The sequence below is a fragment of the Dermochelys coriacea genome, chromosome 28 (genome assembly GCF_009764565.3).
Source record: "Dermochelys coriacea isolate rDerCor1 chromosome 28, rDerCor1.pri.v4, whole genome shotgun sequence".
NCBI classification, from domain to species: Eukaryota; Metazoa; Chordata; order Testudines; family Dermochelyidae; genus Dermochelys; species Dermochelys coriacea.
Genome location: NC_050095.1, coordinates 5,396,250 through 5,409,627, shown reverse-complemented (window position 1 = coordinate 5,409,627; position 13,378 = coordinate 5,396,250). Strand labels below are relative to the sequence as shown.

General features: G+C 48.0%; 3 protein-coding genes across 60 annotated transcripts in view; 2 read left to right on the top strand and 1 right to left on the bottom strand.

Moving 5' to 3' along the window:
* LOC119849376 (zinc finger protein 420-like) overlaps nucleotides 1-13,378 on the bottom strand; it is a 3,142,523-nt gene that overhangs the window by 402,777 nt on the left and 2,726,368 nt on the right. The window lies entirely within an intron of this gene.
* The window catches only part of LOC119849403 (zinc finger protein 501-like), a 1,099,011-nt gene that overhangs the window by 514,356 nt on the left and 571,277 nt on the right, over nucleotides 1-13,378 (top strand). For 2 of the 14 annotated variants that reach the window (XM_043503835.1, XM_043503834.1), the window contains exons 1-3: nucleotides 5,220-5,277; nucleotides 5,914-6,148; nucleotides 13,115-13,228. The exons of 8 other annotated variants lie outside the window; for them this stretch is intronic. In XM_043503835.1, the coding sequence (XP_043359770.1) occupies nucleotides 6,118-6,148; nucleotides 13,115-13,228 (145 nt within the window). In that variant the 5' untranslated portion in view covers nucleotides 5,220-5,277; nucleotides 5,914-6,117. Of the gene's footprint in view, nucleotides 1-1,937; nucleotides 2,065-5,219; nucleotides 5,278-5,913; nucleotides 6,149-9,384; nucleotides 10,424-10,976; nucleotides 11,214-13,114; nucleotides 13,229-13,378 lie in introns of those variants that run through there. 4 more of the 14 variants (XM_043503830.1, XM_043503829.1, XM_043503831.1 and 1 more) reach the window with 4 other exon arrangements.
* LOC119849388 (zinc finger protein OZF-like) overlaps nucleotides 1-13,378 on the top strand; it is an 875,044-nt gene that overhangs the window by 804,737 nt on the left and 56,929 nt on the right. The window lies entirely within an intron of this gene.

Genomic DNA, 13,378 nt, shown 5'->3' with positions numbered 1-13,378 from the left:
GGGAGGTGCCTATTTCTGTTCTTCCCTTGCTCACCTATCCAAGCAGAGTTCTTCTGGACAGCATCCACTGGCTCACTTGACAGCTATGAGGAGTAGTGGGTGCTGTCCACGATTCTCTGCTTGGTGCTTCCCCATCCCCTCTAGATCCCTAATTTTGAACCTATGACCCCCACTCCTAGCCCTGTTATTCCTTAGTTGTCCCCCGTATCCTGTTGGGTACCAGGTCCAGTGGCTCCTCCCACAAGGATGGAATTCCCGGAATTCAGTAAGGCCTCATTACACAGACCTATGCGGTTTGGAGGTGGAAATGCCCCAATTTTGTGGAACAGGAAACAACCCACCTTGATGGGCCTAGGAAAACAGACCAGACTCCCAGTGCTGGAGCCTGACCAAACTCACCAGCGGCTGCTGTGAGATATGAAGGGGGAACCCAGCGGTGAGGTTTAGGGGACATGCCTCTCCCTTCAGATCCAGAGTAGCAGCCGTGTTAGTCTGTATTCGCAAAAAAAGAAAAGGAGGACTTGTGGCACCTTAGAGACTAACACATTTATTTGAGCATAAGCTTTCGTGAGCTACAGCTCACTTCATCGGATGCATTCGGTGGAAAATACAGTGGGGAGATTTATATACACACACAGACAACATGAAACACTTAAGTGATCACTCTCCTTACAGTGTGTATGGTAACACCCATTGTTTCATGTTCTCTGTGCGTGTATATCAATCTCCCCACTGTTTTTTCCACCGAATGCATCCGATGAAGTGAGCTGTAGCTCACAAAAGTTTATGCTCAAATAAATGTTAGTCTCTAAGGTGCCACAAGGACTCCTTTCCTTCAGATCCAGTTCTTCACAACGATGAGGGTGTTGGGCTTCCTACCAGGGAGTTCTCCCTGGACACTGTGGGGGCTCCATCTCCTGTATCAGTCTGTGGCTAGTCGCTGGCGAGCTCTCGAGGTCGAGGATGATCTCTTCCACAGGTTTGATTTTTTTGTGGGTCCTTTGGTGACTGAGGAGTCTGATCCTTGAGCCACAGGCTCATTGGCAGACATTGCAGATGGTGTTGGAAGATAGGGTTGGGCCATGATTGCTGCGTGACTGTTGTCTTTCCTTTCTTTTCTGATGTCTTTCTGCAACCAGGGCAAGGCAATTTTCCTACAAAGGGGATGTTCCCTCTCTGACAAGTCTTTGCCAGTTATCCCTGTTCTCCCAGTGTGTGATGTCAATGTCACATTTCTTGCTGTTTATCTTGAGGGTGTCTTTAAAGCATTTCTTTTGGCCTCCCCATTTCCTTTCTCCTTTGGTGAGTTCAGCGTACAGCAGTTGTTTTGGTAAGCGCACATCAGGCATGCGCACACAGTGCCCGCTCCACCTCATCTGGTGCTGGATAATAGGGGCCTCAACACTGAAGATGTTGGCGTTTGTGAGGACCCTGACATTAGTGCGATGATCCTCCCACTTTATGTTGAGGATCTTCCAAAGAAAGTGCTGGTGCTGGCGTTCCAGGTTTTTACGGTGTTTTCTGTAGGTCACCCATGTCTCGCAGTCGGGGAGGAGAGTTGGGATTACCCCCGCTTTATAAACTAAACGTCTAGTGTGTGTTGCGATTGTTGAACGCCTGGCGAGACAGTCTGCCAAAGGCAAGGCTGGCACAGCAGATTCTGTGCTGAATCTCAACATCTATGTCTGCCCTCTGTGAGAGATGGCTGCCAAGATAGGCGAAGTCTGTGGTTAATAGCTATGTGATGAATGTGCTGGGAGAGACAAGGGACTCTTTTTGTCCCCTCACCCTGGTGTTTTCTGGATGCTCTGAGCGGGATGGGACTCTGTTGATGGTGAGGCATCCAGAACTTCCTTTTGATCGTCTCCTCTCCCTCACGAATAGTGGGACTGTGAGTGGGGCAGCAGGTCCTGAGTGGGGGGCTCTTGCTCTTTCAGGGGCCGGTGACCTTCGAGGAGGTGGCTGTGTATTTCACCAGGGAAGAGGGGGCTCTGCTGGACCCCGCTCAGAGAGCCCTCTACAGAGACGTCATGCAGGAGAACTACGAGAATGTGACCTCGCTGGGTAAGGATTCCCGTCCCCTTGGTTCTTAGAAGGGGAAGTGACTAATTAAGGTTCATGTCACCACTACAATGCAACCTCTCCTCTACCCAGTTTCAGCATCCTCCGAAGATGACTGTGACCCACACACTAGCACTCTCCCTTCCCCTGCTACAGAACACTTGGGGAGAAGAGCACATGAACAGTTTAGCGCAGTGGTCACCAACCGGTGGTGCAGTGGGACTGCCACTAAGGCAGGCTCCCTGCCTACCCCAAACCCATGCTGCTCCCAGAAGTGGCCAGCACAGCCTGGGGGAGCAGGGGGCTGTGGGTCTCCCTCTGTGCGCTGCTCCTGCCTGTAAGCAACCCCCCTCCCCGCAGCCCCCATTGGCCAGAAACGGGGAACTGTGGCCAATGGGAGCTGCGGGGAGGGGGTGCTTGCAGAAAGGGGCAGCATGTGGAGTCACATGCCCCCCATCCCTACCCCCCAGGGGCCACATTAGCTCCTTCCGGGAGCAGCGTGGGGCCAGGGTAGGCAGGGAACCTGCCTTAGCAGCAGCCAAGCTGTACCACCAACTGGGAGCCACCGGAGGTAAGTGCTGCCTGGCAGGAGGCCACACCCCAACCCGCAGCCCTGAACCCCCTCCCAGAGCCAGCACCCAATACCCCCTCCTGCACCCTGAACCCCCCCTCCTGCGCCCCAACCCCCAGCCTTGAGCCTCTTCCCAGAGCCAGCACACCACTCCCCCTCCTGCACCCCAAGCCCAAGCCCTGACCCTCCTCCTGTAGCCAGCACCCCAAATCCCCTCCTGCACCCCAACATTCTACCCCAGCCCAGACCCCCCTCCTGCACCCAAACTCCCTCCCAGAGCTTGCATCCCACATTGCTTCCTGCACCCCAAACCCTCTCTTGCACTCCAAGCCCCAGACTTGAGCCCCCTCCCAGAGCCAGCACCCCAAACCCCCTCCTGCACCCCAACACTGCCCAGCCTGGAGCCCCCTCCTGCACCCAAACTCCCTCCTACAGCTTGCACCCCTCACTCCCTCCTGCACCTCAACACCCTGCCTCAGGCTCAGCCCAGAGGCCCCTCAGCACTGGTGTGGGGTAGGGGTGATTTTTCAGAGTCCTAAACAACAGAGTTATCCTGGCAAAACTTTCAAGAGCAGACCATGTCAGAGTCTGCATGTGGATTTTACAGCACTTGAAAATATTCTGAACAGGTAAACGATAGACACACTCAAACTGCTAAGCCCTTTTGAGGCCATGTCTACACTACAAAGTTAAGTCGACATTATGTAAATTCATAGAATATCAGGATTGGAAGGGACCTCAGGAGGTCATCTAGTCCAACCCCCTGCTCAAAGCAGGACCAATCCCCAATTTTTGGCTCAGAACCCTAAATGGCCCCCTCAAGGATTGAACTCACAACCCTGGGTTTAGCAGGCCAACGCTCAAACCACTGAGCTATCCCTCCCCAAGGCCGTAAATTAAGCAAGTCGATCTTGTGTGTCCACACCATGCTCCCTGTGTCGGCGGAGTGCGTCCTCACTAGCATCGCTTGCATTGATGCATGGAGCACTGCACTGTGGGTAGCTATCCCACAGTGCAGATAGCTGAATGGAATTCTGGGTAGGACTTGCAATGCCTCATGGGAAAGCTTGTTTGCAGATGCACTGAAATAACCATCAAAGCTCTGGGAATCGTAGGACTGGAAGGGACCTTGAGAGGTCACCTAGTCCAGTCCCTTGCACTCATGGCAGGACTAAGTATTATGTAGACCATCCCTGACAGGTGTTTGTCTGACCTGCTCTTCAAACCTCCAATGATGGAGATTCTACCACCTCCCTGGGCAATTTATTCCAGTGCTTAACCACTCTGACAGGAAGTTTTTCCTAATGTCTGACCTAAACCTCCCTTTCTGCAATTTAAGCCCATTGCTTCTTGCCCTATCCTCAGAGGTTAAGGAGAACAATTGTTTCCCCTCCTCCTTGTAACAATCTTTTACATACTTGAAAACTGTTATCGTGTCCCCTCTCAGTCTTCTCTTCTCTAGACTAAACAAATGCAGTTTTTTCAATTTTCCCTCCTAGGTCATGTTTTCTAGACCTTTCATCGTTTTTGTTGCTCTTCTCTGGACTTTCTCCAATTTGCCCACATCTTTCCTGAAATGTGGCGCCCAGAGCTGGACACAATACTCCAGTTGAGCCTAATTAGAGCAGAGTAGAGCAGAATAATTACTTCTCATAACTTGCTTACAACACTCCTTCTAATACATCCCAGAATGATGTTTGTCTTTTTTTTTTTTTTTTTTTTCCCTACAGTGTCACACTGTTGACTCGTATTTAGTTTGTGGTCCACTATGACCCCCAAATCCATTTACGCAGTACTCCTTCCTACGTAGTCATTTCCCATTTTGTATGTGTGCAACTGATTGTTCCTTCCTAAGTGGAGCATTTGTCTGTATTGAATTTCATCCTATTTACTTCACACCATTTCTCCAGTTTGTCCAGATCATTTTGAATTTTAATTCTATCCCCCAAAGCACTTGCAACCCCTCTCAGCTTGGTATTGTCCACAAATTTTATAAGTGTACTCTCGATGCCATTATCTAAACCATTGATGAAGATATTGAACAGAACTGGACCCAGAACTGATCCCTGGGGACCCCACTCATTATGCCCTTCTAGCATGACTGTGAACCACTGATAACTACTCTCTGGGAATGGTTTTCCAGCCAGTTTTGCACCCGTAGTAGCTCCATCTAGGTTGCATTTCTCTGATTTGTTTATGAGAAGGTCATGTGAGACAGTATCAAAAGCATTCTTAAAGTCAAAATATACCACATCTACTGCTTCCCCCCATCCACAAGGCTTGTTACCCTGTTAAAGAAAGCTATCAGGTTGGTTTGACATGTTTTGTTCTTGACAAATCCATGCTGACTGTTACTTATCACCTTATTATTTTCTAGATGTTTGCAAATTTATTGTTTAATTATTTGCTCCGTTATCTTTCCGGGTAAAGAAGTTAAGATGACTGGTCTGTAATTCCCCAGGTTGTCATTATTTCCCTTTTTATAAATTGCACTATATTTGCCTTTTTCCAGTCTTCTGGAATCTCTTCCAGGACTTCTCAAAGATAATTGCTAATGGCTCAGATATCTCCTCAGTCAACTCATTGAGTATTCTAGGATGCATTTCATGAGGCCCTGGTGACTTGAAGACATCAAATTTGTCTAAGTAATTTTTAACTTGTTCTTTCCCTATTTTAGCCTCTTCTGATCCTACTTCATTTTCACTGGCATTCACTATGTTAGACGTCCAATCACCACCAACTTCCTTGGTGAAATCTGAAACAAAGAAGTCATTAAGAATCTCTGCCATTTCCACATTGATTAATGCGCCTACCTGTCCTTTGTCTTCCTCTTGCTTCTAATGTATTTGTAGAATGTTTTCTTGTTACCTTTTAAGTCTCTGGCTAGTTTGATCTTGTTTTGTGCCTTGGCCTTTCTAATTTTGTTCCTACATACTTGTGTTATTTGCTTATATTCATCCTTTGATTTTGACCTCGTTTCCACTTTTTGTAGGACTCTTTTTTGATCTTTAGATCATTTAAGATTTCCTGGTTAAGCCAGGATGGTCTCTTGCCAGACTTCCTATCTTTTCTTCCTTGTACCTGTCCCTGATGTTGAATGTAAGGGGTAGCGAACTTCCCCCACTCCTGTCTCATAGATGGTTTGGGGAGGAGGATTGAGAACTGGGCGATGCTGGCAGGCAATTCTGCATAGATTGCAGAGGGACTCTAGCATCCAACTGCCTTTCTTGAAGCTCAGCCAGATGCCTCAACGTGTCTGACTGGTACTTTATAATCCACAGCATCTCATTCTGCATGACACGTTCCTGTTCCCGGCATGCTCTCCTGTCCTTCCTGTCCATGTCCAGTTTCTTAGAGTGTAATCTTCCATGCTCTGAGCTCCATCTCAGCTGTCCTGGAGGCGTGCATTAACGTGATGAACATGTCCTCCGAAGTCATCTTTTTCTGCCCTCTTATCTGGGAAAGTCTCTCTCCCGCTGTGGAGGATGCACCGAAGGACAAGGTTTCCACTGCAAGGTATGCAAACCACAAGGGAAGCGCTGATAGTGCATACATTGTTTCTGGTGAAAGGTTGGTTGTTTTTTCAAAAGCACCCCCAATGCACTTCCCTGCAAGCCACAATGTATTCAGAATGCCTAGCTATTGCAAGAGTCGGTTTGCTGCTCTAGCCGTGGTGAGTATGGCCAGGAGGCACGGGCGACGGGTCTTGTGCTGCTACTTTTGTAAAGACATCATCGGGAGCACAGCTGGGCACTTGAGAAATACTCCCTTTCCCCTAGTAACATGGACCATGTAAAGCTCCTCTTTTTTACAAAGGTGGCACCAAGTCAGGGAGGGGGCACACACAGGAAGCCCTCCCCCCACCCTTTTTTCAATGCTGCTTGCAATATACAGTGATCCTTTCAAACCACAGCAATGGCATGTTAGGAAAAGCTTGGTTGTGGGACCTGGATTTCACCAAACGGGAGGCAATTTCTTGTTGTTTGCAGTTTAAGGGCTAGCATGAAAATTTCCCCCGTTTCCCCTAGGTGAGCCTATGCGATATCAATCTCCAGAGCATAACAGAGGCAGCAAGGGAGCAGATGCTGCAAGCATCTGGGTACAGACCTGGTCCTTATGTTCCATGCTGCAATGATGCCAGCAGAGTTAATACTGGAGTGGCATAGGAAAATGTTCTACTGTGGTGGACGAAATAAGGCAGCCCTTCCCAGAAACCTTCTGCAAAGGATTTCAGAGTCCCTCCATGAAAGCTTCCTAGAGATCTCCATAGAGGATTCCCAGGCCATCCCTGGTCACATACACCGTCTTTTTCTGAGAGCACCCTCTGTGTAACTGGTGTGGCGACGGGAAGCAGATACCCACTACACCTAGAATCATAGAATATCAGGGTTGGAAGAGACCTCAGGAGGTCATCTAGTCCAACCCCCAGCTCAAATCGGGACCAATCCCCAATTTTTGCCCCAGATCCCTAAATGGCCCCCTCAAGGATTGAACTCACAACCCTCGGATTAGCAGGCCAATGCTCAAACCACTGAGCTAGCCATCCCCCCACCTCCTCTTTTCTTCACGTTAAACATCAAATACAATCGCATACACCCCTTCAGTTTGATTGGAAATGTGTACTTACCAGAGGCACCTTCCCTGGCATCATGCTCAGCTGCTACCTGGTCCTGCGAATGAATGGGCTCCAGAGTTTAAAACAGTTCTTGTCTCTTGAGGAGAATGGATCCACCGCTCGTCTGTCTCCCATTCTCCTCATAATCATCAACAATGTCCTCATTGTTGCCTGAGGTGTAGCCCAGGACTCCTGGGAGGTAATTAACAGGAAATTAAAATTCAAAAGTTCCTGGAGCTTTAACGGGAGTGACTGCTTGCTGTGTACCTGGCTGACATGCAGTGGAGTTGAAAATGCTCTCCAGAGCAGTCACATCTCAGCACTGTGGGACACCTCCTGGAGGCCAATTCATTCGAATTACACAACACAGTGTCTACACTATCCCCATGTCCACCCGTGGATGTTGAATCAAGTGCTATGCTTCTTTCGGAGGTGGAGTACAGAAGGCGACTTAGGTCTGAGAAAGGGACTCGGTCGTATAGACACATACATTATTCGATCAAATTAACAGAGCTTCAGTCAACCTAATTTTGTAGCGTAGACCAGGCCTGAGTGCCTCCCTGGAGAATCCAGTCCCTGTACCACTGGACACTTACAGTACTCTCAGATTCACAGCTATACCAGTTTCCCAGTTACACCTCCAAGCACTGCTCTGATTAACACATAGCTCTTAAGTGCTAGTGTGGACATAGCCTTTATTGGTAAAGCTTTTGTCCGTCGGGGTCTGGACAGCACTCTGTTGGCAGGAGACACTCGTTGGGGATTTAATGATGTCAATGGGAGAGCTATCTCCCATTGGCATAGAGCAACTAGATGGGAGACTTTCTTGCTGCTATACTGTCTATAGTGTAGACTTAGTCTAAGATAAAAGCGGCAAAGAGTCCTGTGGCACCTTATAAACTAACAGACGTATTGGAGCATAAGTTTTCATGGGTGAATACCCCCTTTGTTGGATGCATGTAGTGGAAATTTCCAGAGGCAGGTATAAATATGCAAGGAAGAATCAGGCTAGGGATAATGAGGTTAGTTCAATCAGGGAAGATGAGGCCCTCTTCTAGCAGTTGAGGTGTGAACCCCAAGGGAGGAGAAACTGCCTTTTGTAGTTGGCGAGCAATTCACAGTCTGTGTTTAATCCTGAGCTGATGGGGTCACATTTACAAATGCACTGAAGTTCCGCAGTTTCCCGTTGAAGTCTGGTCCTGAAGTTTTTCCGCTGCAGGTTGGCTACCTTTAAATCTGCTACTGTGTGTCCAGGGAGGTTGAAGTGTTCTCCTACAGGTTTTTGTATATTGCCATTCCTAATATCTGATTTGTGTCCATTTATCCTTTTACGTAGGGACTGTCCCATTTGGCCGATGTACATAGCAGAGGGGCATTGCTGGCACATGACGGCGTATATTACATTAGTGGACGTGCAGGTGAATGAACGGGTGATGGTGTGGCTGATCTGGTTAGGTCCTGTGATGGTGTCACTGGTGTAGATATGTGGGCAGAGTTGGCATTGAGGTTTGTTGCATGGATTGGTTCCTGAGTTAGAGTTACTATGGTGCGGTGTGTTGTTGTTGGTGAGAATATGCTTCAGGTTGGCAGGTTGTCTGTGGGCGAGGATTGGCCTTAATGTTCTTAATGTTTTCTCTGATTACTGTGTGGGTGCCTCAGTTTCCCCTATGCAGTTCTTAAGTATCTAGGTGGTGGGATAAAGGTGTGTGATTGTTGCAGAGCCCTAGAGGGCCAGTGTGATGGTGTCTGCACAGAGAATGGCCAACACCCTGTTTCCTGGCGACTGATGGCCTGGGCCCATCCCCTGCAAGGTGCCAGCTGAAGGTGTTGGAGATCAACGAGATCAGGTGACCTCCTGGGCTAGGAAAGAGACAAAGGCCAGAAGAGGGGCTGGAGAGTTCAATTTGGAGCTGGCTGGGGAAATGGAGGGGGGCCCAGACGGGGCTCTGGCCTCCCTGGCCCCAAGTTGGACCTGACTCAGGGGTCCTGTTTCCTGTACCTACAAGCTCTGTTTTGGCCTGTGTTCCTCTCGTCTAATAAACCTTCTGTTTTTCTGGCTGGCTGAGAGTCATGTCTGACTGTGGAGTTGGGGTGCAGGACCCTCTGGCTTTCCCAGAAGCCCTGCCTATGCAGACTCGCTGTGGGAAGCGCACAGTGTGAGAAGGGGATGCTGAATGCTCTGAGGTCAGGCCCAGGAAGGTGGAAGCTGTGTGAGCTTTTTGCCCTGGAGACAGTCTGCTCACAGAGAAGAGGCATGGTCTCTAAGCATTTTACAGCCAGGCTGGGCTATGATCTTCTATTCATGAGACAAATCACACTGCCAGCTTGCCACCACACTGGAGGATGCAGGGTGTACCTCTGTACAGCCAAATATACCTCCACATTCCATTATCTTACCTCATAAACAGGATCCTGCTGTTTATTATTTTGTGTAAATTTCCTCTCTTGAAGATTTCACAATCTCTTCATTAGCATTTGGCCCAATATTGCGTAGTGTATGTCTGGACGACAAATGCAGAAGTACAGACATATTGGGAATGCTGTTTTTAACTTCAGCCCTGGCTGGCAGCCATGCTTTATCTCACCCTAGACAAAGACAGGTGGTTCTGCTACCTTGAAGAAACATTCAGGGTACATTAAGAGAAAATGGGAATGCAATTTACATAAAAAACCATCAAACTATGCAGAGGTAACCACTCAGCATCAGGTAGGAGAGGATATCGCAGGAACAGGCCAATTTGCATTTTAACAAACACCAGCAGGGGAAGAAACCAGCATTGAACTTCCTTCATTGCGAGACTCCAGGCCTCCTTCCTCACAGCTTGAATGACCTTTACTTTGGAGGGGAACCTTCATAAAACTCCCTTTTAAAGGTTCACTGAACTATACAAAAGAGAGGCAGAGAATCCCAAGTTATCTTTCATTTCAGAAGACAAAGGAGCCAAGCCCTTTCAACTTTGTGGGAGATACGGAGCAAGGGAGTGCTCTGCCCTCTTGCAGGAACGTAGTATCATCAGATTAGTGAAAAATTTCAAAATCCCTGCTCGGCCATCAGGTCAACCCCATTCAAACTAATGGGTTGACCTGATGGCCGGTTGTCTCGCGGATGTCCAGAAGGGGTCACCCAAAGTCACCTCTGCCGACCAAGGGAACCGCAACGTCGGATAGGATTCCAGGTTGGTCCCACTGAAATGTGGGGTGGGATTTTCGACTTTTCCATTCGGTCCAGTATGACCGTGAGCACTCGGCTCCGCGCCACCTTGTCCGCTTTCCCTTACTGACTCCCAGGCCTGCCAGACCGAATCCTGGGCTCCCCCGGTCCCCCTGCGTTGCCTGCGGTGCAGCAGGGCCCCTTGCCTCAGGTGGGCCCGATCCTTTTTTCCTTTTTTTTTTTGAGCTCCAGGGACTGACCTGGCTGCTGGAGCTTCCCCCCCCCCCCTTCTGGCGTTGGGGAAATTTTTTTTCAGACTTCTAGGGGCCTGATCGCTGTCCGCGGCATTGCGGGGTGGCCAGGGGCCTTCTCTCGCTGTGGCCGTAGACGGTGAGACGTTCGGCCACCAGGTCAAACCCAGAGGAAAAGGGCTGAAAAAATTTCAAAGTCATCTCCCCCCCGGCCACCAGGTGCAAAGAAGCCTTATTATTCTTGTGAATGGTCCAGGAAAAAGTAGACATTGCAGAGCATGTGGTTTGGGGAAAATTCAGGAGTGGATGTGTTACTATCTCTGACAGGTGTATACCAGGCTGGTAGAATCCAGAATGTGCCAGGGTGTAAGAAGCAGGCTGCTGGAGTCAGAGCTGCTGGTCCAGGGTTACTTATCACACACGCACACTCAGTGAGTCCTTGAATGCTGGCTGGGAGCATCCAGACAAGGGAGCTCCAGCAGAACATTTCAAATCACCCAGAATTACAGATGACACAACTCTGCACTGATCTGGATTGCCCCCCAGGATGTGACAATGGCCTAGATTGGTAGTGAAACATCTTGAGTCTTGCTCCCCCAACCCCATCTGCAATAGCCAGAATCTCTCTTCTCTGCAGGCTCCTTGGATCTTGGGGTCCATCATTCCTGAAGTCACCTGGCCTGATCCTTATTTTTCACATTCTGCTTTTCCAGATGAATGTGTCTGTTGCTCCTGATTTATAGTTTCTGATTTCCCAGCATTCTCCACATCCAGGGATTTTCATACTCCCTCCCATTACACTGGGCTCGCTAGATTCCCTAATGCCGCAGTATGTGCTTTCCTGACCTCGAATAGTGCTGAGATCCTGCATTCAGTGATCTCCCTGCCCTTTCCTGTTCCTTACTGCACGGAACCCCACCAGCCCATGCTGACTGTTCCCAGCTTCCCCAGGACTCCCGCATTGTCTCTGGACTTCTCTGTCAGCAAGAAGCAGTGCCAGGGAGACTTGCCCTTGGTCTGGAGTCTTCAATTTCTGAGACATGGATTTACCTTCTCTGTAGTTTAGAACATAAGAACGGCCATACTGGGTCAGACCAAAGGTCCATGTAGCCCAGGATCCTATCTTCTGACCATGGCATTGCCAGGTGCCCCAGGGGGAATAAACAGACAGGTTATCATCAAGTGATCCATCCCCTTTCACCCATTCCCAGCTTCTGGCAACTAGAGGCTAGAGACACAATCCTGGCTAATAGCCATTGATGGCCATTTTATACTGCCTTTTATACTGCTTTGCGGTAGTCAAAAAAGCAGCCACTCCTGGCCAGTTAACACTCTGTGCGCAGCATGTAACTCACTCTCAGCCGCTGCTAGTCAACCACCTGTGAATTATACTGCTGGAGAACACCTGCAAATTCTCTAGTCCCAGACTTTCCCCCTGGCACTCTCCAGCACATTACTAAACAATACAAGGTCATATAAAGTCTGTCACTTCATCAATGGAAAATGACCTTCAACTTGTTACTCCAAGTGGAGTTTCTCACACACTTTAATCCAAACACGCAAGTTATATAAAACAATAAAACAACTTCATTAACTACAGAAAAAAAAGATTTTGGTGACTACAAGTAATGAGGAATAAAAGTCAGAATTGGTTACAAAAGAAATAAAAGATAAAATGCAAACTAACTTCTAACTTAAGCTAAAACAGATTCACAGTGAATGTGTTTCTCTCACCATATGCTGTGACAAACTGGGTTTCCTTTCAGCCAGGACCCTGCCTCCCCAATTTCAGTTCTGCAGGAGTTGTTGTGATGAGCAGAGAGAAAAGGAGAGAGATACTCTCAAGCATTTTCCCACCTCTTCTTCTTATTCAGTCCTTTGTGCTAGAAACAGCCTCATTTTTTCAGCAAAGTCATGGTCATGAGCTGTCTGCTGTGGATTTGGGCTTCAAGCCATCCCTTAGATGGAATGTAAATTTCTTGTTCACACCTTCCCCCTGCTGGAGAATGGCCATTTAATCAGGTGATAGCTTTGCTGTCTCTGAGGAACTGGTCTCTGGCTGTTCTGCAGAATTTTAGCATTTTTTCAGAAACATCTACAGTAAAATCTCATATGTTTACATACACAGTGTTGCTACACATATTTTAATAGGACAATAAAGTTCAGCATATATTCAATTTCCAAATTATGCCTAACAAGACATACTTTGTACAAAATATATCATAATTTTGCAAAAGAGTAAATATACGGTTACAGACTGCCACAGTATCTGTCTGTGTGTGTTCCCAGCATATATGTGAATAGTTGAATCTCTCATAAGCAGAGTGTTCTGCACCTTTCAGAACCTGGAGAGGAGGCCCTGTGATTTCACTGTTTACTAATCACTGAGTTAAATTAATAATTATTTTTTATTACAAAGTCTTAGGAATTCACCTGATGTCATTTGTTTTCTTTCATCTGAGCAGAGTTTCCAGTTTCCAAACCTGATCTCATCTCCCAGCTGGAACAAGGGAAAGAGCCATGGGTCTCAGACCTTGAGGGTTCAGGGAAAAGAGAGATCCTGAGACGTCCTTGCACAGGTGAGGAAATATTAAACTAACTCAATCTGTAAGTGCCTGATGGAAAAATCTGGGATACCCAAAAAGACCTTGGGAGCTCTCTGAGTTCAGGAGGATTGTCCCCAGCAGATGGTGTATCCTCAGGGCATATACAGTTTATGGCTTCCTACA